Raw genomic sequence first — 22,344 nt, 5'->3', positions numbered from 1 at the left:
TAAAACTCGGTAAATTGCTGCTTCATAGTGTAGGTGGCGCATTTCCACATGATCTATGTCTATTTCGATCCCATTCTCAACCCTCTAGAGAAATGAAAATCCCCTGTCACATATGCGCGTGGTGTTCGCCCGCCTGCTTGTCCTGCCTCAAGCGCGTCCATTGGCTCTCAACAAATGGAAGAGAAATATCGAACCCACTGGGACCGACTGTATCCAGGAATCGCGATAATGAGGCAGACATGCCATACTGGGGGGCTTGTCTCAGCCAGGAGGATAACTCTTGCTCGCGTATTGGCGTTCCTTCTTCCTGCTCGAGATACTCTCTCAACTGTTGTATAGGAAAGTGAATCTCGCCAGACTCGTGGATATAAGTCACTGGCGTCTCTTTTCTATGCGTCGCCGCATTGCGAGACCGAGAAGACAGCACCGTGTCAACAATATCGCGAGCTATCGTTTCAACACGGATCATATCCACAAACCCACCCTGTGACTCGAGATCAGGAACACATTTCATAGCGCGCGAGCAACGCAGAACTGCGTTTGTCAGGTCTGTGCTTGGTGCTCCGGACCCGACGATGCTGGATGCGCGGTAGATTGTGACTGGAATGTTGTAGGTGGCATTCACAGCTTCCAGGAGTACTTCACTGACCCATTTCGAGGCAAGATAGCCACTGCCGCAAGCTTCAGGCGTATGAGTACGGATGGATGCTTCGGGGAGGTCATTTAGCCCCGGGAAATGGGCAAGCGCAACGGTGGAAATGTAGTGAATAGGAATGCCCTGAGTGATGGCCAAGTAGGCTAATTGGCGAGTTGAGTAGACATTTGTCGAACGAAGAACTGCATAGTCCTTTGCGTAGGAGACATCTGCACCGCAGTGTATAATTGTTGTGCATGTAGAGACCCAGTCTGGAATAGAGGTGAAGTTCAAGCCGAGCCCAGGCTTTGTGAGATCACCTGGGTGTACGAAAACCTTGTCGTTTGATGTAGGCAATTGGGAGCTTGAGGGGTCGCGGACTGCGACACAGTGGATGGTTTGTATGTCGGTGTTGGCGATGAGGCAACGGAGGATTTCATTGCCCAGGAAGCCAGTAGCCCCCGTGAGTATCACCGTCATTGGTGTTGCAGTGCGCTTCATACCGTTTGTGTCCCTGGGACATATCTTCTCAAGACCAAATAAATCTGGCGCCAACGCAGCTTCTGCTCCCCAGCTCACTTTTGATGTGACAGAAGACCCTTGCAGCTCCTGGGCGATTTCCTCTAGGCTGCAATTCTGTAGCAAGTTCGACGCCCTGATAGAAATGCCCTCAGCCTTAGCGGCCGTGACGGTCGTCATGGCCGTGATCGAGTCACCACCCAAGTCAACAAATCCATCTTCTGCACCAATTTCCAATGGCTTGATTCGAAGAATTCTGGCCCACAGTTCTTGAAGACGGAGTTCGTCAACACTTGTCACTGGTTTCTTTGCACGCGAGGTCGTTTGATAACTCGAAACCTCCTCCCTAGTCAACGTAGATGCTATTGTCTTGAGACGACGTCGGTCGATCTTATCGGACATCGTTCTCGGGAAGCTATGAACAGGAAAGAAAACGTAGGGAATCATGAAGTTTGGTACGATCTGACGCAGGCGATCCCGCGCTGTGCGAATGGCGTTCGTCCAGGATGGTCTGGGCCGGAGGAGAGGCGGGCCCGACGTATCCACATCGCCTTCCAGCTTAATCCATGTAACCAGCTGGGGCTCCATTTGCCCGTCAACCAGGCTGACCATGTCTACAACGGCATCGGCGGCGTCTGGAAATGTATTACGGACATGGTGCTCCACCTCACCGAGCTCGATGCGTTGACCACGTAGCTTGACCTGCAGATCCTTGCGACCAACATACTGCAATGAGCCCTGGGTTGTGTATTGAACGAGATCACCCGTTTTATACAAGTGGGCAGGGATTGGCTGGCCCAGGTCCTGCCGGAAGGTGCGCAGCCATGCCGGTGGCTCGACAAAGACTTGCGCAGTTTGTACTGTTCCATTCAGATAGCCGCGGCCCACAATTGGTCCTTCGAGAACAAGCTCGCCAATCGCGCCGACTGGTGCCAAGAGTCGATGATCATGGGGGTCAACCACCCAGCAAATAGCCGCATTGCCCGTTCCAATATCGCGAGGGCCTGTCCTGACCGTGACGTTTGGTTGGATGGTGGCCAGAACGCAGCACTCGGCAGGCCCGTATGTGTTTATCAGATGGACATACGGGGACCAGGTGCTCACATCGCTGGGGGACATAGGCTCACCACCCAAGACGAGGGTGCGCAGAGTCGGCATCTGCGCTGGACGGAATTGGCGCATGAGCGAGGGCGTGAAGTCGGCCCAGGTGATTTGATACTTGGATATGGTCTGCACCAAGTCGCCTTTGCGTTCCTCCTCAGAAGGGACGCACAATGTTGCCCCTGCAACCAAGGCCACCAGTGTGTCGGAAATGCTGACATCGAAGGCGTAAGAGGCGAATTGTAAAGCACGGGTGGTCTGGTCCATCCCTGCAGCCCGGATATAGGCGAGCGTGCTGGTTGCGAAGGAGCCATGCTCAATGACCACTCCTTTCGGTGTTCCAGTTGAGCCGGACGTGAACACTGCATACACAGGATCACAGGGGGTAACCGAGGAGACGCCAAGGAACGCTGGGGGATGCTTGGCAGGAGCATCGATGGCTGCACAGTTATTGCCTACGATGACCGCAACCGACGCAAAGCTAGCCGCCGCCGGGGCCAACTCAGGGCTCGTCAGCACGCTGAAAGCTTCGATCTGCCGGACAATCTCCTTCGTGCGATCTACCGGCAAAGAGGGATCCAGAAGCACGAACGCTGCTCCAGCCTTCATTACAGCGAGAACGGCAACCGTGGTCCATCGGGACTTCCAGAAATACAGCGGTACAAAGTCCCCTGGAACAACTCCCAGGAGACGGAGCTTAATAGCAAGTCGAGTGGAAAGATCATCCAGCTCGCGGTATTGAAAGTCCCCATCCCATGCAGAGACAGCAAGGGCGTTGGGCTGCGCAAGGCATCTCTCACGAATGAGATCATGCACACATACAGTTGCTTTGGCTACGGGAATCCTATTCCACTCCCGCAGCTCGCTCATGTCTTCAGGGCACACAGAAGCTGCATCCAGCCATCCTCTATCAATGTTCTTGCCGAACGACGAGATCACACTGACAAATTGTCGCTGCAAGCGCCGCATCTGTGGCCTGGACAAGACATCCTCGTCGAAGACGGCTTGGATGCGCACTCCAGTACGCAACAGGTCACAAACCCAAGTCAGTGCGTAGGTTCCGAAGGTGGCATGGTTTGCCAGAATCCTCTGCTCACTGCTGATGTCGGTGATACGCTCATATTCGTGCTGAGCGGGAGCCTGAATCACGAGAAGGTTCTGAAATTGGCAAGCGGCCGCCGCATCTCCTCCTAGCTGTCGAATGTTGTGCAGCCCGCATTGCTCGAATGGGGTCATTTTGACTTCTTCTGCTTCCATTCGGGAGAGAATCCTGTGGATTTCCTCATTGGGGCCCATTTGCACACGCCGTGGAACGGTGGCAATCGTGGGTCCGGACATGTGATCCACGCCAGGAAACAGCGCTCTACGTCCAGTGAAAGTCACGCCAAAGGTCGTGTCCGTCGAGTCCGTGTATCTAGCAAGCAGTATTGCCCAAGCTAGCTCCACCATTGCAGTCTGCATGCTCTCGGGCAGCTGCACCATCCAATCCAATTCGGCTGTCTGCGCCATAAACCCCTTGGCCACGGGCTTATATGAGCCGCTGGGCAAAGGCGGAAAGGCGCATTGCTGTGCTCCTGTCAAGACGCTTGACCAGTATGCGAGCGTTCCTTCGGACTGGCTGGCTTCCAAGGCGTATACCGTAAAATCGGAAAAGCACCGAGGCGGAATGGTGTCTCCGCGGTAGGCACACTCGATCTCATGAAGTACTTGGTTTAATGACCAGTCATCATACAGGGCATGATGCAATGTCACGACAAAATAGGTGTTTGATCCAGCAGGTGGGTTGATCAGAGCCAGCCTCAAGTACGGTGACCCAGGGCTCATCCCACGTTCCAAGTCTTCTTCGAGATACTGTTTGAGCGAATTGGCTTTCGTGATGGGTATTACTTTTCGCGTAATGATTTGAACGCTGCCAAGGCGACTAGTTTGGATCACTCGAGTCCGAAGAATTGTATGGGCTAGCACTACTGTCTCGATTGCGCGATGAAAGCGTGTGACGTCGGTATTAGGTGTCAGACTGTAGACGTAGCGAGCAACATAGGTCCTGGGGTTGGCGACTGAGAGAGCCACAAGTGCCTCCTGTGCGCCGGTGCAGGGACAGATATCGCAAATGTCATTATTGTCGACACCGTTCTGGGCAATCTCGTCTTGCAACATGTGTTTCCATTTCTTCAGGTCGGTATGGGGATACTGGGTGGTACCGAGTGGAGGGGAAACCGGAGAAATCATGATAGCGATGAACTCTGTCTCAGGCAAGCCTGACAGAAGGAAATGGAACTTTTACCCCGGCGATTTAATCTTGTCAGCGGAGTCAAGTAGACCATGTCGGAAGGAGCTATTAGTGCCGGCTTGAGGGTGCGCTGTTAAGGCACTGATACCGGATGCCATGATGACGAGGTCACAAACGCTCTGTGGATTCCTGGCAACGCTAGCATAGCTTGCAATCGAGGAAGTGAAGATTGAGAATGCGAGGATGATTCTCGCCAATGGTAGTACATGTCTCAGCGGTACGGATACCCCTGTACGTAGGCGTTCCTGAGATTCGAAACTTCATAGGGTCCCCTTAGCCCACAAGACTCCGATGGAGTGGGAACGCACATGGGCCAACCCGATTTGGCAAGCCTATTGCTATACTCCGCTAGTACAGTATTAGTGGTATGTAGCGGAGAAACCGCCGTCTGCTTGGCCGACTCATACATCCCTATCTCGAGGGTGACGATCCCCCTCACATTAATGTAGGGTCGACAAGCTCTCAGGAATGTACTCAACCACAGGCGCATCGTTGTTTTACTAGAGCGGAATGGAAGGTCTGCAAAGATCGACATAACCTATGAACCTACCCTACACCTGACGTAACTACAGTAGGACGCACATAGGAACTGTACTGTAGGATCTACATACAGTAGTGGGATTGTAGTGGCTGGCTGAGGAGCTGAGGAACCTGAGAGCTGATGATGTGGAACGCGCCATGGCATCTATAACGGTGCCTTGTTTGTGTTATTTCTCCTTCTGAATATACCCAACCTTTCTTTACAGTTTTTCGCAGCTCCTCTCAGCACCCTGTTTGTCATTACCCAGGTGGTGCATAATGACTTTGAGCGCTCCCAGAACAACACCACCTCTCCCAATTAAGTTCACGTCTGGGTTGGAAATCGTCACGGCTGCCACTCGCCCGGATCTCTGGGCGACCCTAAACGATCCAGCCCATCCTCTTAATACCGCCTGGCCAGAGTTCCTGGACCACGACCTGACATTCAAACTGTTTATGCCGATATACTCGCGCCATCGTGCGCTCGTACGGTTTCAACTACTCGCCATTGAGCCGAGTGCCGACGGCAATTGCGACACTGTAGTTGGGCTGGGCCGTTCAATCCCTTTCTTCTGGCCTGAAATCGCACATCTACCTTCAACCAAGCGACTTTCGGACTATCCGGACCTCCTCAGTACCCTACCAGATAGTGGATACGATGGTACGCTCCTGCGTGGGATGGCTTCTCTAGCATCTCAAGATGACGAGACACAGCCAAATGCCCTCTCAGCCCTTTCAATCACAATACGGCCCGATAGGCGACGGCAGGGGCTGGCTGAGGCTCTGGTGAGCGCAATGAAAGACACGGCACGTGCCAGCTCCTTGCGCTGTCTTGTTGTTCCCTTGCGCCCCACGCAAAAACACCGCTTTCCATCCGTCCAGATGGCAGAATACATTAACTGGACGTGGGACGATCCAGATCCGGGAATCAGTCCTATTCGACCGTTCGATCCCTGGCTTCGAAAACACCTGCAACTGGGCGGCCGGATCGTCAAGATCGCTACGTCCAGCATGATTATCCGCGGCACATGCGATGAGTGGAGGAAATGGACTGGTGTGGACCTCACCGCATCCAAGGATCGGGAGAAGTCTAAAGAACGCTATATCGAGGTCCCTATCCCGCGAGGCCTCGTGCCCGTCCGGGTAGACCTTGTAGATGGGACCGGTATCTATACGGAGCCCAATATTTGGATTTACCACGAGCTAGATGACTTGGGATGACGATGGCTTAGTGTATACGATTGTTATAAAAAAACAATCTATTTTGTCCTTAGTACTGTACTTCATAGACCTAGACGGCAGAGGCTTTGACTAATCCCCACTTGATATAGATTGGGGACCCATTCGCAAATATTAGGACCGCTCAAATACCCAGATCAATTCAGTCGGAAGGACAACTTGGTACAGGCCCCTTAACCCAGCCACATCTGTCATTCGCTTCACCATTTCTTCCGTCCATAGACCACACTCCGTGGTCACGACATTCTGCTCGAGAACAGTATCATGATCGCGCACAGTGATCTGGCGAGATTCCTTGTACACGTCGTCGAGGGTGTTGGTCTCTAGCAACACTTCCTGATAAGTGATGCCAGGACGTTGCTGGCTGGGAATCCTTCCAGTATCGGCCGGGCCTGGCAGCCTGACCGGTTGGCCCGTTTTCTCAAAAGAACGATAGAAGGATACAGCAGCGCGTCCGCTACCCGGGCGTAGTACTTTCGCAACTTGGTTGAAAAATTGCTGCCCCTGGCCTGCAACGGTGAAATGCGTGATGGTGCCAAAAGACAGAATCAGGAGATCGACGGCGGAAACTGGGAGTGGCATTCCAGTCAAAGCTGCTTCGAGTTCAAAGGCAGATCCCAGCATCCACGTCAAATTCCCAGCCTTCGGGGCCAGGATGGATTTTCGAGCTCTGTCGAGCATCGGGGCCGAGTTGTCAAGACCGATCAGGGTGGTTTGGCTCCAATCGTGCCCGACCTGGGTGGCATGTTCAATGAGGCCTTTGATGATTCTGCCTGTGCCAGTTGCAACGTCCAGAACAATCGGCTGGCGATGGCTTGCCCGCAGCTGATCGAAGTAGATCCTCGTGTCTGTCGGGTCAATCATGTATTTGGAGGTATAAATATCATAGAATTCGGCATTGTAATAGAAAGAATCGGACTGAGATTCACCCTGCTCGTCTGCAATTTCGGGGACAGTCATTTTGGCGCTGGCGCTGGCGGAGTATTCCCAAAGATATGGAGATACAAGTTGCTGACTGCGGTGGATGTTGATGAGACTTATATCTCATATCTCTGGTTATGACTGTGTGCCTTGATTGCACACGATGGAGTGTCTCAAGGGCCCATGCACTGCGGCATGGAAGTGAAGCAAGGTGACGAAGCATCCGGGGATAGCTCCCCTTACATCGCCTTGACTTGCCCAGCCGCACCACGCGTCACCAAGACCCGCCTTCCCTTGCCTCCGAGGAATGAAGTCCCAACTCGAGGCTGTGTCAAATTTAGGGAGACGGTGACGTTAGGCTGCTCCCGAGAGCCACTCGGCATTCGATGAGTGGGCCGCGTGAGCCCGGCGATATGAGATGCCACTGCTGGACAAATGCATCGATCCCAGCGGCAACCATTGTACTCCCCGCCATATTATGCCCCATACTGAAAACACAATGCCTCCAGTTGCAACGCTGACAACAAGATCCAGACCCCTCGGAAATCTTTCGGGACCTGAATCCTCAATTCCGTACTTGGCCTGGGCAGTTACGCTCTTTCTGTTCACTAGCGACAAGAATGTTCAATTTCAAGGACCCGCGCGAGGGTCTGCTAAAGCTCTGAATATTCACATCGATCCCGCGAAGACCATATCGGAGGCACTGGTAGACATCCACAACCTCCTTCAAACCCCATGTGTTGATTGTGCCCCGAATATCAACCCGAGCGATTGGAAATCCGGGAGTCTTTTGGATGTGACGGTCTTGAAGTCCTCTGACCACCATGCAACTTGGGCAACGGGCCATGACTCGTTGGCTCCGATAACATTGAAATGTGGCCTTGGGGAGTATTCGACCGAAATCAGCGTCGTGGTAGGCACTAGGGGGCCTTCCTCATGGCAGGCACAGCGAATGATGTACCAATTCGGCCACCTCTTGAACCAACTGCAATCTTTCCCCGAAAGAAAATTGGCGTCTGCACTCACCCTGAGTCCCGAAGACCATGCCTTCCTTGATATTCGGAATGGACCTATGCGCCCATTGACCCGGGTTGAGGCATGTGTCCATGACATGATATCAGCCCAAGTTCGGGCACAGCCTGAGAGCGAAGCAATTTGTTCGTGGGACGTCAAAATGACCTATCGCGAGCTTGAGACACGGGCCAAGGCACTGAGCCTGCGATTAATACAGGCTGGGGCGGGCCCAGAGGTCGTGGTACCAGTGCTCTTTGAGAAATCCGGTTGGACACCAGTCGCGATGCTTGCAGTGCTCTTTTCTGGGGCCGCGTTCGTTCTCTTGGATTCCTCATTCCCTGATGGACGGTTGAAGACGATGTGCGAGGATACTAGAGCCACAGTGGGAGTCTGCTCCGCTCAATATGCAGCCCGCGGTGCGTCCATCGGGTTGAAGCAAGTCATCACTCCAAACATTGTACATTCGCAAGACTCGAATGTATCTCTTCCACAGGCGGTTCGTCCCGGGAACATGGCGTATGTTGCCTTTACCTCGGGATCCACGGGCAAGCCTAAGGGCACCGTGATCGAACATTCTGCGTTCTGTACAAGTGCCGTGGCCTTCGGAGAAATCTTTCGGTATACTTCTTCCACGCGCGTCCTGCAATTTGCATCATATGGGTTCGATGCCAGCGTGGGAGAGGTACTCGGGCCGTTGATGGCAGGCGGGTGTGTCTGTGTACCATCGGAACAGGACCGCCAGCAAGACCTAGGGAACGCTTCGGAACGTCTAGGTGCCAATTTTGCCTTCTTTACCCCGGCGGTTCTTCGGACACTGAATCCTGACGAGTTTCCATCTCTGTCGATGATAGTCTGTGGGGGCGAAAAATTCACCTTGAATGACATACAGCCATGGGCAGAGCAAAAGATCTTCATGAATGCCTATGGCCCTTCCGAATGCTCGGTTTTCTCATCTACATGGCTAAGCCTGTCCGCAACGCCGGATACCGCTAGTATAGGGTACCCCACCGAGTGTCACTTCTGGATTGTGGATGGTGATGATTCCAACCGACTAGCCCCCGTCGGCGCTGTCGGAGAATTGATGATCGAAGGCCCAATCGTCGGCCGTGAATATATTAATCGACCCGAGCAGTCTGCACAAGTCTTTCTTCGGAATCCAGCTTGGATTCGTCCATTTCGCACGTCGCCGTGGACCTTTTATCGGACAGGTGATCTGGTGCAATTGGAACCAGACGGGACAATGCGCATACTTGGACGCAAAGATCACCAAGTTAAGCTCCATGGTCAGCGAATCGAGCTTGGAGAGATCGAGCATGCTATTCATGAGGCATTCCCAGAGTTGAAGCGCGTGATCGCAACAGTTGTGAAGCGAGCATCTCCCGTCTTGGTTACTTTTCTGTTGGGGGCTGATGGGAATGGTGGAAATCAAGGCGCGAAATCTGTCGGCTCAACGTTTCTCAAACCTTCGAGGACTTTCCAGCAAGCCTGTCAGGTGGCTATTGACACTCATCTTCGGCAGCGGTTACCAAATTTTATGATTCCGAAATTGTGGTTCCCAGTAGATGAGCTGCCGCTCACGCCAAATGGCAAGGTAGACGGTCGTCTCCTAGTAGCAGAGGTGGAACGACTGTCGCCGGAAGAGGTATTCAAGTATACTCTCGCCTCGGGAGACCGTCGGACCGCAGCGCATGATGAGATGGAAAGCCGAGTTCAGCGCTGGGTTGCTCAGGCGCTGGGGGTTCAACAGAAGCAGGTCGCTCTAGACGCAAGTTTCTTTGGCCAAGGTGGCGACTCGCTGGCTGCAATGAAGGCATCCGCCTTGGCCCGTAAAGAAGACATCAATCTTAGCCCATTTGCGCTTCAAGAAGCCGAATCGCTCACTATATTGGCCAAACAACTCGATAGAAAAAATCACAGTCCTATCAGGAAGGAACAGTTGGTTCCTCAATTCATTCAAGACACCGACGGCGCTATCCAGGATGCACTCTCATGCCAAGTTCCGGGAATACGATCCGTCGACATCCAGCATATCCTCGCTGGCACCGAACTGCAGGGGTTATTCCTTCATCTGCCATGTGAATATTTTCGATTTGAGCTTCAAGGTCCGCTGGATGTCTGTCGATTGCAGTCTGCCATCCAATTGCTTCATGAGCGACACGAGATTCTCCGGACTGTTGTCTTCCATACCCACAGATGCAGAAAGACGTATCAGGTCGTTGTGCGAGAATTTGCGCCTCAACTTGAAGTACTCGAGGGGGCCCAATCGCCACTCTGGACCGCCGACCAATGGATTTTCAATGACAATATAAAGACAAACGCAAACCAGCGCCCCTTGTGGCCTGCTGCTCGATTCTTTCTGGCCAAGAAGGACGCACAGACGAGTGAGAGTTGCCTAGTTATTGGAATCAAGCATTCACACTATGATGCCATCTCCATCACAACCTTGCTGAACGACTTGGCTACCCTTTATCAGCACGGACCCGAGTCTCTCCCACCTGCTTTGTCTTTTGGCCAGTACCAGGCCTTCGCTGCATCTCTCCCAATTAGCGAAACCATCGAATTTTGGCGACAGGCCTTGCATGGCTCATCGCCGTTTTATGTTGGACGCCGTCGAGTCCTCGCTCCTGTCTCCATAGTGGATGCAAGTCGCACTATTCCCTTAGTGCGGCCACCCCCGGGTATCACTCTAGCCACGCTTGTGAAGACTGCCTGGGCAATGACCCTGGTACAGCAGTCTGGCAAGGATGATGTCGTGTTTGCGCAAATCGTTAGTGGTCGTTCCCAGGGTCCGGAGGGTATCCAAGACGTAGTCGGGCCGTGCATGAACAGTATTCCCGTTCGCGTCTCGTTGGCTGGGGAAAAATACAACTCTTTGGCAGTTGAGCTGATGCAGGCAGTGCAGTCGCAACACGTTCAGTCACTATTTCATGAAACCATCGATTTCACGACGTTGCGAGATAAATGCACGAAGTGGGGCTCAGGTGCCTGGATCGAGACTTTGGTTCTGCATCAGAATATCGTACCCGATGATGAATATCAAATTGGGGAGGCCTCTGGTAAGATGGAGCAAATCTATCCGGAGGTTGTCACAGATGAGTTTATTCTTTATTCTGTTCCTCAAGCTGAGAACCACGAGTTCCGTCTTGCGGTCCCTAAAGGAGTGCTTGATCTCGACACCGTCAGTCATTTTGTTGCCGAAACATGCCATTGGGTGCAGACACTGGCAGTGCATCCACAGATACCTGTTGGTGACTTGATGTTGCAAAGGAAGGCTGACTTGGATTCCGCGACGAAATGACCCTGTCAAATGGTTGGACCTGTGATATCGCTGGCTCTGTGACCGTGGTTCTAGGGCGGGGGGAATACATTCGAAGTCAGCGAAAGATATTTAAGCGATACGACACGCGGCTATGAAGTGATGAAGGAAAAAGAGCTAGTCCTCCCAGAGAAGTGGTCGGAGATTGGCATACGGGTTAGAATTATCGGGTGGCTTGTGGCTTCATAATAAGATCAGCTTAGAGATCAGCTTAGACGTATATACGCAAGATGCGGAAATGGCGATGACTGTTGCTTCTCTCAACGAGACATGCAGAGTCTCTCACGTTTACAAAATTGAGACTTACTTTAAGAAGCAAAAGGAAAATTCTCAATTCTAAATCCAATATGGAGTCTGGTGGATTTTCAGGAACCTGATGTCGTCTCGAACCGAAGGGAAGAGAGACGAAACCACCGCTCGTGGACGTATCTCAACGCATCCCGCGGCTGGGAGATATACATACATGCATCAATGTTTGCAGAGTGTGTGAAGTCATGGTCGATGTCTCCACACTAACGCGTATGGCGGTAGACGCTGGGGGGATGCCGCTAGAGGCAAGGGGGTCGTAAGAAATATATAAATCAATTCGTGATCGCATTCCCTCGGAACGGGCACTGTCAGTCCACCAGTATTTGACGTGTCTGTGCTATGCTCGATAAAATGACCGGAACTTCACTTCAGTCCACTTTGAGGTTGGTGACAGACTATGAAATCCCGGTTGTGGGCTATGGGGTAAGAAATCAATCTCCTCCCGGGTCAAAGAGCCTCCAAGAGACGTAGTCTGATCCGATGAATCCAGGTATATCAAACGTATGCGGTCCAGTGTTATTGCAAGTCAATCAGACAAGTTGATTCCTCGGCTCAAACAGACCCCCCGAAGTTACGGAGAAAGTAACACTCAGGGCTCTAGATGTCGGATACCGTCATGTACGCCTACCCTCGCCGGACTAGGAGAGACTTGGCTGACAGAGTATTCGGGTTAGGTTGACAGTGCAAAGTGGTATGAGAACGAAGCAGAGTGCTGCCACGCCATCAAGAAATCGGGACTGGACCGGTCGCAGGTCTTCTTCACCAGCAAGGTTCCTCCAATGTGCATGGGGTACGACAAGACCAAAAAGGCCCTCGAAGAAAGCTTTGCCGCGTCGGACATCGGGTACATTGACCTGTAAGCGTCTCATTCTCATGGAGGTCAGCGAAAGAACAATGGAATCTGACTGCCCCGTCAGGATGCTGGTGCACTCTCCCTACGGCGGCAAAGAGGGCCGCCTGGGGACCTGGCGCGCCATGGTGGAGGCTCAACAGGCAGGTAAGATCCGGTCACTGGGCGTCTCGAACTACAGCATAGCACACCTTGAGGAGCTGGAGGCGTACATCAAAAGTGGTGGCGGCGGACAGATTGCCGTCGGGCAGTACGAGATTCACCCCTGGTGTCCGCGCGAGGACATTGTCGAGTGGCTGCGCCAGCGAAATATCATCGTCGAGGCGTATTGCCCCCTGGTGCAGGCGACGCGCATGGAAGAGCCATCGTTGCGGAGCTTGGCTCAGAAACACGGCAAATCACCGGCACAAATCTTGGTGCGCTGGAGCTTGCAGAAGGTATGGCAGATTCAAGATCGAGAGTCAGACTCAGGTAGCTAATAAAAATTGTAGGGATATGTGCCCCTTCCTAAATCTGTGACGGATTCCCGCATTGTGGAAAACTCGCAGGTCTTTGATTTCGTCTTGTCGGAAGAGGATATGGCCAGTTTACAGTTCGACGAACATGCACCTGTGTGTTGGGACCTCGTGAACGAGGTTACCAACCAGATCGAATGTCCGTATGACTGAAGTTACCAAAAGAGAAAAGTGTCACCGTGATTTAAGCGGCGGCTAGAGTTGCGGGTGGAAAAGCGGCGATACGAGCACTGAAATGAGACGGCAAGACCCTTAGCAAAGTGTACGGGAATTCCCGAGAAAGATTGGAATACAGGATACTTCTGAAAGAAAATGGGGTATATATTCGTCCAAACCAAGTATATACATCTGGTAGAACCTATTCAAACATTCAAGTCTCATGCAAAATGCAAAAATATATCCAACAGTCCCCAGGACTACCCTCTCAGAGGAAGCACCTTCGACAACAAAACGTCCTGCCGACACAACGGGCACTCAGGCTTCTCATGAACCCAGTCCCGTACACAAACCCAGCAAAAGACATGCCCACATGTAGTCACACTCGGATCCTTGAAAGCCTCCAAACAAAGCGTACACTTCCGCTGCTGTCCCTCGGGGATCCACGCAACGGCGCCCGGATCCTCGTCTAGATCATAACGGGCTGCAGAGCCAGAGAGTAAGGGGACAGCCGCCGGGTTCTGAATCGACGGGATCAGAGCACCCTGCCCTGAGCGGGACTCACCCGTCTCGGCGGACTGGCTCTCGTCTTCATTCATGCTCTGGCCTAGTTTGCGTACGTGCAGGAATCCCTGCACGGCGATCTGTAGGACCATCAATACGCCCAGTACCTCGTATCCGATACGTTGCTCGTTTTGATCGATCTTCTTGGTGAACACGTAGCGGAGGCGCCAGATTCGCTTTGAGAGGTGGTAGTAGGAGCCGGTAAAGTAGAATGTCGCGATGCTGAGGGCGTAGATCGGGTTAAGCGATGTGATCGAGTCTAGGTGGTCGAGGATATATTGCTGGATGCGCAGCTTGGTGAAGTATGGCCGCGGTTTGTTGTTGGGTTTGCTATGGAGCAGGCCTGCCTGCTGTGCTGCGCGGACTTGTTGCCGTGCGATGCTGCGCTCGAGCTTGTTGCGCACGCGCTGTCGCAGGGCTGGGAGAAGCCGCTGCAATGACCAGGGCACTAGGATACTGCTGAGGATGTACCCGACGCGCCGGGAAATTGCCGGTAGACGGAGTGTGTCATCTTCGAGTTGGACGAGGTCGCAGTACTCTTCGCCGAGGGTGCGGTTGCCGATGGCGGTCGTCAGCGAGAAGTAGAGGAGCTCGGTTACATGTTTGATGGCGTCGGAGTAGGTGTGTGCGAAGCGGGCACCGCGAAGAGAGCGGATTATCGACTGCGATTGTTGTACCAGGCTGTTGGTGAGAAATACATCTTTCTCATGGGAGCGGATAACGTCTGGGGATGTAGCGAATGGGTAGAAATGGGAGGCGGCAGAGCTGACGGTAGTATCGGGGGTTGGCAGCGACAGATGGGGGTCATCATCGGCCATCGTGAATGGTGGAGATATGGTAGAGACCGTAAAGATACGTTCTATGGAGAGGGCAAGAACATCTTCAGATACACATGGACGGTCAACTTCCCCAGCTCGGAACTGACGTTCCCCGGACTTGCCTCGGCTCAAGTCATGTGACCGGATCGGGATATGAATGTGTTTACATAATGATATCACATGACGTAGTTGGCGAAGGTTACAATACAGGCGGTAATGTGAATACCAAAGTTTCATGGTTAAAGTCTGCAAACGAAAGCTCCGCATTTCGCGTGCTCCATGTTTCCGCAATTGTGTTACCCCTGATGAGGTGCAGCATGTAAACAGAGCCTATCCAGCCCTGGGAAGTCTTCCAAGTGTACTCCGTCGTGAGTGCACCGTAGTGAGTGCCACTGAGTGATCACCATGATGCCACGCCTCTTAAGTGACCGAGTATCCCCTGAAGGTGCAGATCGTGCGGATCATCATCTTATAGGGCCGCAGTTCTAATTATACCCAATGCGACAAGGGGGTCCCTGTGGAGATCCAGACCACCATTAGCTACTCAATGGCCCGTCCAGACCAATTCTACGCGGCCGTCTCCACTCTCCACCCATTTCCGCGTCCACTTAGGGCCTGCTGCAAGTGGGCGCGTATTTTCGTTACTTCACGCTTAATAACATCCTGAAAGCGGCCTTAACGGGAAAAGTTCCTGTCTTCAGATTCACCTCCAGTCATTCTTTTGTTCCCACCTTTTCCCCCACCTGGGGTTCCTTCTGTTGGATGTTGCTTGAACCTCTTTGCTTTTCTCCTCGTTCCATGGAATAATGGGTCCTGATCAACATGCTCAACTGGATGGCTTTGGGCTGATCCTTCCCTTCCCTATCCGGATAGCGGCCCTCTTGGTTGCTGGTACGTGATACTGGAATGATAGTATAGACCCCTTGGCTAACTCCCGAAAGGTTTCTGGGGATGGGCGATCAACCTACACTTTCTGGCCAAGGCCAACATTGTATGTGGCGGAACCTCTCGGGCAACTACCCGCCGTTTGAACACCACTAACCGACTACTTCTCCTTTCAGGATGTCCCTGCTCTCATTCGATACCCTCCACGTACCTCCTCTGCTCAACGACCACACCATATCGCGGCCTATCGCCTGGCCACCTTCTTCACAATCCCCCTGGCCCTCTGGCTGGTTGTCTTCTGGATCGCTACCCACCGCGTCCCCGACTTGGTTGAACGCCTCGATTTCATCCCTCAGTCGGTCTTCATAATTCTCCTTCTGATTTTGATCTTGCCTTTGGACCGCGCCTCGCGGGCTGGTCGCATTCGCTTCCTCTTGTCATTAAAGCGCGTGGCCATCGGTGGCTTGGCGGAGTCCCAGGATGGCAAGTTTGGCGACATCCTGCTGGCCGACGCCCTAACCAGCTACGCACGGGTTCTGGGAGATCTCTATGTCAGCTTCTGCATGTTCTTCACCGACGGTCTGGCTGCAACTTCCAAGCCGAATCGCGCTTGCGGCACGGATTTAGTCGTGCCAATTATTGTGGCGGTTCCCAGTGCGATTCGACTTCGCCAATGTTTGACCGAATACGTACGGTCTCGGAAGACAACTACGCGCCGGGAGGCGAGTAAGGGGAACCAGCACTTGGCCAACGCCTTGAAGTATTTCACTGCATTCCCAGTCATCTGGCTGACAGCTAAGCTGCGGAACTACAACCCCCTGGACTTCCACGGGTACAGCGAGATGACCATCATGCGTCTGCTGTAAGTGTCGGCTTTCTCCGCGATGCCTCCGCCATTTCTAACGCCCTACAGATTCATATTCTCCATCATCAACTCCGCCTATTCTTTCTGGTGGGATGTGGTCAAGGATTGGGATCTGACACTCTTTTCCCCCGAACGCAGCGACAGGGACCACCCGTACGGCCTTCGGCGGCACCGCTACTTCCACTCGGATCGGTTGTACCACTACGTCATCATCATGGATCTTGTCCTCCGTTTCTCGTGGCTGTGGCGCGTGCTCCCGGGTCTCGCGTGGCTCCCCGAAACCGAATGCGGCTTGTTCATCCTCATGTTCCTCGAAGTCGCTCGGCGTTGGATGTGGGTGTTCTTCCGAGCAGAGGCCGAGTGGAGTATGTTTCATTCCCCTACAAATTCACCCGTCCCCTCATGAACCACTCTGTTTCATGATTTGATTTGCTGACACATCCCGTGAAAACAGTCCGCAATACCCACGGCCCAGGTCCCGAGGACATTCTCCTTGGCGAATACAACCACAAATTCGACGCGGATTAAACTGCAACGCCTGCTTTTTTCAAATTCGAATTTGAATCCCTTGGAACGAGTACGAGACCCAGAACATATTCCTTTTTCCCCTTATCGACCAGTGGTATTTCCCACACGCCTACCAGGCACCGATTCTTTGCTTTTCGCCTTATCTTAAGATGATTTGACTGGCTTGTGCTCTGAGGCCTGTCTTGGGGTGCTCGGACTGGTGGATCGGGTGTGGGCGAGAAATCTTCACAGCGAGCATTGTTTTTCGTGATTTCTTTTCTTCTGCTGATCCATTTGTGGTCGCGGATTGACTCATGCATTCTCCTTAGCCTTTCATTGTATATACCTAACCCATTTATTTTGCTTTATCTTTGCCTTTGTCATTTGAGGGCTTGGGGGCTGGAGAGATTTAGGACCAGCATGTATATTACGGTTTCGAGGACTGGTTATGTGCTAGTGAAGCTCTCAATATATATGGTTTGAGTGCTGTGTATAAATACATTATCGAAACGTTGAAAAGAGGACATGAATATTAATCGCGATGCTTCCAATTGATGGTAGCAGAAACAAGACGTTAAGATAGCGATTGTTAAAGGGAAGCACGTCAGCTCCCATCCCCTTGACCATCCAGCATTCTCTTCCCTCCACGGCTCCCTTGGCCGATTCAGTTCAAAGTTCCTTCGGATACTTTGGGGCTCAGTAAGCCAGATTGGAGCCGGGTGTACTGTAATATGCGCGCTATCGATGATACTAAGCATGAATATGTGCTTCGATTGTAGGGTTGGGTAAACATGTGCATTTGGATGGTTCAAAGGTGTTCTATCAAGGAATGTGTCTGGAGTTGAAGAGTAGAGATATCTTGTCTTGGTTCATCAGAATATCATTCAATCTCCAGTCGGTATCAGTCTCACTCTTCAAGAAGATGGGCCCCATGAAAATATCCTTGATTCGGGAACGTGCAGGGAAGAGCATTTGCTTCAAAGTAGTGCATTGGGTATTTCTGAATGCTCCCAGTGGAATATTGGACGTGAGAGTGTGTAAAAACACAAATATCAAATCTCAATATACAGTAAAAGTTATATTGACAACGTCTGACCATGAGTCGTGAAAGAAAACCATGCTAAGAAAATAAGTGCCGAAGAATCCAGCAGTCAGACGGACGCCCCCATGAAATAACACCGGCTTCAAAATACAATGGTGATAAACAGAGACATCCAACACAGCACAAGGAAAAGGAAGCAGAAATAAGTCCAGGCTCGGAAAAGGCACCGCCGAGATCGTCCCTCGTAGGCAGCATGCGAAGATATCTCATCTATGATGACGCCTGTCGGATTTGCTGGAAGGTGCATGGCTCTCGAATAGGTCTTCCAGGTATGCGCTCGGTGCGCGACCCTGTGGCGCTTGGCTTAAATTGAGCGAGCTGGTGGAGCCACCTACATGAGAGGTTCGCTGGTTACGTGGCGAATCATAGGCGCCGATATTCGGGAGGGACGGTGAGTTGAGTTCAGCGTGTGAGCCTGCCCCGTCTCTGGCTGGCGTAGAGCCTCCAGCGGCGGCATAATACCCGGCAGGAAGATATGTTGAGCCGCGGTTACCCGTGGCGTTCAGACTGTGATGCGATCCTGAGCCGCCAGCAGTGGGCGAAAAGAATAGACCACTGTTCGAGCTGGGCACCCGCCGGTTAGGCTTGACGCTTGCGCGAGTAGCTGCGCCGAGCTTTTCCAGCGAAACGTCTCCTGCCGACGCTGCAGTGTACACCGTTGTTCCCCGCTTCTTACGACTGCCGCGCAAGAGGCGCTTGTTTTCGGAGGAGTGCGCTATGGCTGCGCGTCGCACTGAGCGGTTGACTGACCATGCGACCATTCCGCGCCAAGCGAGTACGGCCAGCCCAATTAAGCCTAGGATGGCGCCGACGGCAATGAAGACTGTTCCCTCCGGTGTGTTCGTAGTCTGCATGTACGGTGCATTTGCGGTGGGTGGGATGGTCACAACGGCGGCACCTGCTGTTGTGGAGGACGAAGACGAGGTTGAGGATGTCGTTGTTGTGGACACGGAGGATGTTGTGGAAACAGAGGATGTTGTGGAGGTGGTGGAGGAGGAGGAGGAGGAGGTGGAGGTGGATGTTTCCGACGAGGATGTCGTGGTGGTAGCCATGCTGGTAGTTGATGTGGACGTCGACGACGTCGACGTAGTGGAGGTTGTTGTATCCGATGTGGACGTAGAAGATGTGGTTTCGGTCACGCTACGGGCGCTATCAGTGGTCGAGTGATCGTCGGTGGTCTGGGCGGCGTCCGTAGTGGCATCCCCGGCTGGCACCGCGGTGACTTGAGCAGCGGTTGCAAGAATAACCAAAATGAGAATGAGGGAGGATGGCTGGGCTCTCCCAAGCCCTTTGGGTAGGACTCGCATGGTGCACAGGCCGTAAACAATCGTTCAACCTGTTCTCCACAGCGGGTCACTCGGGGTAAGCGCAGATCACAGCGAGCGTCGAGAACAAAGAAGCTGCCAGTTCAGAAGAGCCAGGAGATCTTGGAATCTGATAATGAGTGATCTGGCCAAGCGAAGGTGGAAAATTCGGCTGGGCAGATGGAATGGCTGGCGTCTTGACCCTGGCAGGTCTGGAGATCCCCCTTTCACAGATAGCTCTCTCTAGATGAGTGTGAAACTGATAGCACCCCGTTTAAACGAGTGACTGTCTTCTCACCGAAGACAATGAGCACTGAGGAATGTAAGAGGGGAAAGAGATGTTTTAGACTAAGCGAATGCGAAGGAAGCGAGAAGACGCCAAGTGACTGCGCTAAAACTGGCGCCTCAGGCCGAGAGGAAAACGGGAGGAAAACGGTCACCTGATGGACTTGATTCTACTGCAGCAAATAGCAAGTTGTGATGTATCATACAAGAAATACGAAATAACATTTCCCCTGACCCCAAGATATACGAAAAGTCAATTATGCCATGCATCGAGCAAGGGAAAGGCACATGGCGAGTCACTAGCACGCAACTATTGCTGCTTCTTCACCGCAGCCGAAGTGTCCCTCTCAAAAGCAGCATAGGGGATCTGGAGGCTGCTCAGAGCGCTAATTCCAACATACAAAATCACAATGCAGATGAAAGAGGCCAGGAAACCCATGAAGATACCTGTCGAGACGTTAGAAAATCAGCGAATTACCAAAGGACTAGAGGTGTACAAACCAGGCGTGAAGTACTGGTACTCATCGAACAAAGACTGACGGCGGTCAGACTCGGAGCGAGCAGATGAGTGGGAAGAGTAGTCGCGCTTAAGGTCCATGTGGACTGAGTCTTGATACGAACCCTCGTTGGATTCGTAGACAACGGAGTCGGACTCGGGGAACTCGCGAGGCGATGTAGCATAGAGAAGAGTGTAGGTGGAGTGAGAGGGAATTCGTTCAATTATATCGGCGAGAAGGCCATCTGGGAAATGTTAGACGACACTCAGTCCACCTAGATGTTCCTTTGCGTACCATTGTCGGAGAGCTGATGGGCACGGTCCGAGCCCAGAGAGAGCATGGGGAACTCGATGTCGAGAATCCGAGGACCCGATTCGAAAGAGGTAGGATATTCCCCGGCTTCGTGAAATTGTTAGCTAGAGCTTCCACTACTCACCAATCCCAAAATGGGCCACCATGGTAACTTACAGGAACCGTTAATTAGAGTAGTCTGCGCCTTGCATTTCTCGGAGAGTATGCGCTTAATTTCGGTGGTGTCCAACAAGCCAGTGACCTCGTTCACGCTCATCTTGGATCGGATTGACTTGTCCTTGCCGAGCATCTTCGCGCCCAGGCGGGGTGCTGACTTGCGAGCCGAGAAATCGGAACTGTGCACGCCAGGTTGGTTGACAACAACATAATAGTCTGACGGGCAGGTGCTGAGAGAAGATGAGAGGTCACTAAGCAGCGAAGTGCTGGCTTTAATGTATGCGGAGTTCGTCAGGACCCTAAGGGAGGCGTGTTAGCTGGCCGCAGCTAGAGAAGGGAGCCGTTGGACGTACTCAGACGTCGAGGCGAGGAAGAAAGGAGAGGTGTCCCGGAAGGCATCGACTGCAGCTGCCCCGAGGGCAACCAGCCCGAACCTGCTGAGATGCATGGTGCTTGTCGTGGAGGTGGAGGTGGATGATGTTGTTGCCAACGGGAGGTCGGACTTGGCCTCGGAGGCGGTCGACGGGCCCGGCCCGCCTGAGCTTTACATTCAACTTTTTTTTCGGCGGTTCGTCCGAACCATTTACAACCACCAGCCGCTGTGCGCCTTTCTTATTTTCTTGAAACCATCATCAAATTTCCTTCCACCATGGGTCCTATGTCTAAAAAGCGGAAGGTGGCCCCAAAAGTCGAGGAAGTCAATTTCGACGGCGAGGCCCGCCAAGAATGGCTCACTGGTTTTCACAAACGAAAGCTGCAGCGCATCAAGAATGCGCAAGAAGCAGCCGAAAAGAGATACAAAGAGGAGAAGAGACAGGATCGCAAGAGGGTGTGCCATGACTTTGACGCTCTGCTCTCGACACAGGCTAACTGGGCGATTCTAGATGCGTGAAGAGCGGGCAGCCGAGTTCAACCGAGCAATGGAGGAGCACAAACTACAACTGAAGCGCCTGAAAGAGGAAGACAAGAGCGACAACGATCCCGATTCCGACGAGGATGAAAGTGACAAGGAATGGGAGGGTATTGAGGAGCCACCGGCCGTGGACTACGAGGCCGAATATATCGACGAAGACAAATACACAACCGTGACGGTCGAAGAAATGGACCCCTCTCGAGAAGGCCTGCGCAAGTCCGTGCTAGGAGAAGACTCGGAGGAGGAAAAGGAGGAGCCAGCCAAACCGACAACCCAAACCGAGGAAAAGCCGAAGAAGACTTGGAAGAAATCCACGGACAAGCCCAAGAAGAAGAAAAAGCAGTTCCGGTACGAGAGCAAGCAGGACCGCAAGCTTACTCTGGCCAAACAACGCCTAAGCAAGTCCAAGAAGGCAGCGGCTCGAAGAGAGCAGTGATAGCGGTAGCTCTGTGTTTACCAAAGAATTTCTTATACCACGAAGCAATTACTATGCGCATTCCATGGGATTTCTTTTGTTGTTAGTGTTTCACGAGCCCTTGAGGACGATGACCAGAAAAAAGGGCAATTCATTTGCCAAACAAGGCACGAAAGTCAACATGTAAGGATACGCTATTGAGACACGATCTCTAGCATGGTAGAGGGAAAAAGGAACACGACCGGTCACAGTATGAAAAAGCAGACAGTTCGACAAGGGAAGTGAACCTGCATCCAACCCAACGTCTCCTGACACCCTACACCGATACCCAACGTGAT

At 52.6% G+C, this 22,344-nt stretch overlaps 10 protein-coding genes across 10 annotated transcripts; 5 read left to right on the top strand and 5 right to left on the bottom strand.

Moving 5' to 3' along the window:
* Positions 1 to 106: 106 nt before the first annotated feature.
* N7498_005088 (uncharacterized protein) lies at positions 107 to 4,483 on the bottom strand (the record flags this gene model as incomplete). The annotated part of the gene is made up of 1 exon (XM_058452150.1): positions 107 to 4,483. One exon carries the CDS (start codon positions 4,481 to 4,483, stop codon positions 107 to 109), a length of 4,377 nt encoding a protein of 1,458 aa, XP_058308688.1.
* An 859-nt stretch (positions 4,484 to 5,342) lies between these two features.
* N7498_005087 (uncharacterized protein) lies at positions 5,343 to 6,284 on the top strand (the record flags this gene model as incomplete). Its single annotated transcript, XM_058452149.1, has 1 exon — positions 5,343 to 6,284. The coding sequence occupies one exon, from the start codon at positions 5,343 to 5,345 to the stop codon at positions 6,282 to 6,284; it is 942 nt and encodes a 313-aa protein (XP_058308687.1).
* Positions 6,285 to 6,416: 132 nt separating this feature from the next.
* Positions 6,417 to 7,262, bottom strand: N7498_005086 (class I SAM-dependent methyltransferase; the record flags this gene model as incomplete). Its single annotated transcript, XM_058452148.1, has 1 exon — positions 6,417 to 7,262. The coding sequence occupies one exon, from the start codon at positions 7,260 to 7,262 to the stop codon at positions 6,417 to 6,419; it is 846 nt and encodes a 281-aa protein (XP_058308686.1).
* A 1,135-nt stretch (positions 7,263 to 8,397) lies between these two features.
* N7498_005085 (non-ribosomal peptide synthetase) lies at positions 8,398 to 11,535 on the top strand (the record flags this gene model as incomplete). The annotated part of the gene is made up of 1 exon (XM_058452147.1): positions 8,398 to 11,535. The coding sequence occupies one exon, from the start codon at positions 8,398 to 8,400 to the stop codon at positions 11,533 to 11,535; it is 3,138 nt and encodes a 1,045-aa protein (XP_058308685.1).
* A 678-nt stretch (positions 11,536 to 12,213) lies between these two features.
* N7498_005084 (aldo/keto reductase family protein) lies at positions 12,214 to 13,380 on the top strand (the record flags this gene model as incomplete). Its single annotated transcript, XM_058452146.1, has 4 exons — positions 12,214 to 12,285; positions 12,537 to 12,718; positions 12,780 to 13,149; positions 13,204 to 13,380. 4 exons carry the CDS (start codon positions 12,214 to 12,216, stop codon positions 13,378 to 13,380), a joined length of 801 nt encoding a protein of 266 aa, XP_058308684.1.
* Positions 13,381 to 13,643: 263 nt separating this feature from the next.
* pex10 (ubiquitin-protein ligase peroxin 10) lies at positions 13,644 to 14,765 on the bottom strand (the record flags this gene model as incomplete). The annotated part of the gene is made up of 1 exon (XM_058452145.1): positions 13,644 to 14,765. The coding sequence occupies one exon, from the start codon at positions 14,763 to 14,765 to the stop codon at positions 13,644 to 13,646; it is 1,122 nt and encodes a 373-aa protein (XP_058308683.1).
* An 806-nt stretch (positions 14,766 to 15,571) lies between these two features.
* N7498_005082 (EXS domain-containing protein) lies at positions 15,572 to 17,043 on the top strand (the record flags this gene model as incomplete). Its single annotated transcript, XM_058452144.1, has 5 exons — positions 15,572 to 15,656; positions 15,707 to 15,756; positions 15,827 to 16,512; positions 16,564 to 16,880; positions 16,970 to 17,043. The coding sequence occupies 5 exons, from the start codon at positions 15,572 to 15,574 to the stop codon at positions 17,041 to 17,043; spliced, it is 1,212 nt and encodes a 403-aa protein (XP_058308682.1).
* Positions 17,044 to 18,330: 1,287 nt separating this feature from the next.
* N7498_005081 (uncharacterized protein) lies at positions 18,331 to 19,431 on the bottom strand (the record flags this gene model as incomplete). The annotated part of the gene is made up of 1 exon (XM_058452143.1): positions 18,331 to 19,431. One exon carries the CDS (start codon positions 19,429 to 19,431, stop codon positions 18,331 to 18,333), a length of 1,101 nt encoding a protein of 366 aa, XP_058308681.1.
* Positions 19,432 to 20,023: 592 nt separating this feature from the next.
* N7498_005080 (Ac45/VOA1 transmembrane domain-containing protein) lies at positions 20,024 to 21,126 on the bottom strand (the record flags this gene model as incomplete). The annotated part of the gene is made up of 5 exons (XM_058452142.1): positions 20,024 to 20,160; positions 20,215 to 20,454; positions 20,505 to 20,609; positions 20,679 to 20,977; positions 21,032 to 21,126. 5 exons carry the CDS (start codon positions 21,124 to 21,126, stop codon positions 20,024 to 20,026), a joined length of 876 nt encoding a protein of 291 aa, XP_058308680.1.
* Positions 21,127 to 21,327: 201 nt separating this feature from the next.
* On the top strand, positions 21,328 to 22,027 carry N7498_005079 (rRNA-processing protein RRP17; the record flags this gene model as incomplete). Its single annotated transcript, XM_058452141.1, has 2 exons — positions 21,328 to 21,507; positions 21,563 to 22,027. The coding sequence occupies 2 exons, from the start codon at positions 21,328 to 21,330 to the stop codon at positions 22,025 to 22,027; spliced, it is 645 nt and encodes a 214-aa protein (XP_058308679.1).
* Between the last annotated feature and the right edge of the window lie 317 nt (positions 22,028 to 22,344).

Source organism: Penicillium cinerascens (genome assembly GCF_028974065.1).
Source record: "Penicillium cinerascens strain IBT 15544 chromosome Unknown contig_5_segment0_segment0, whole genome shotgun sequence".
In the NCBI taxonomy this organism is placed as follows: Eukaryota; Fungi; Ascomycota; class Eurotiomycetes; order Eurotiales; family Aspergillaceae; genus Penicillium; species Penicillium cinerascens.
The sequence above is the reverse complement of the archived record's forward strand: the minus strand, read 5'-3'. Positions and strand labels throughout refer to the sequence as shown.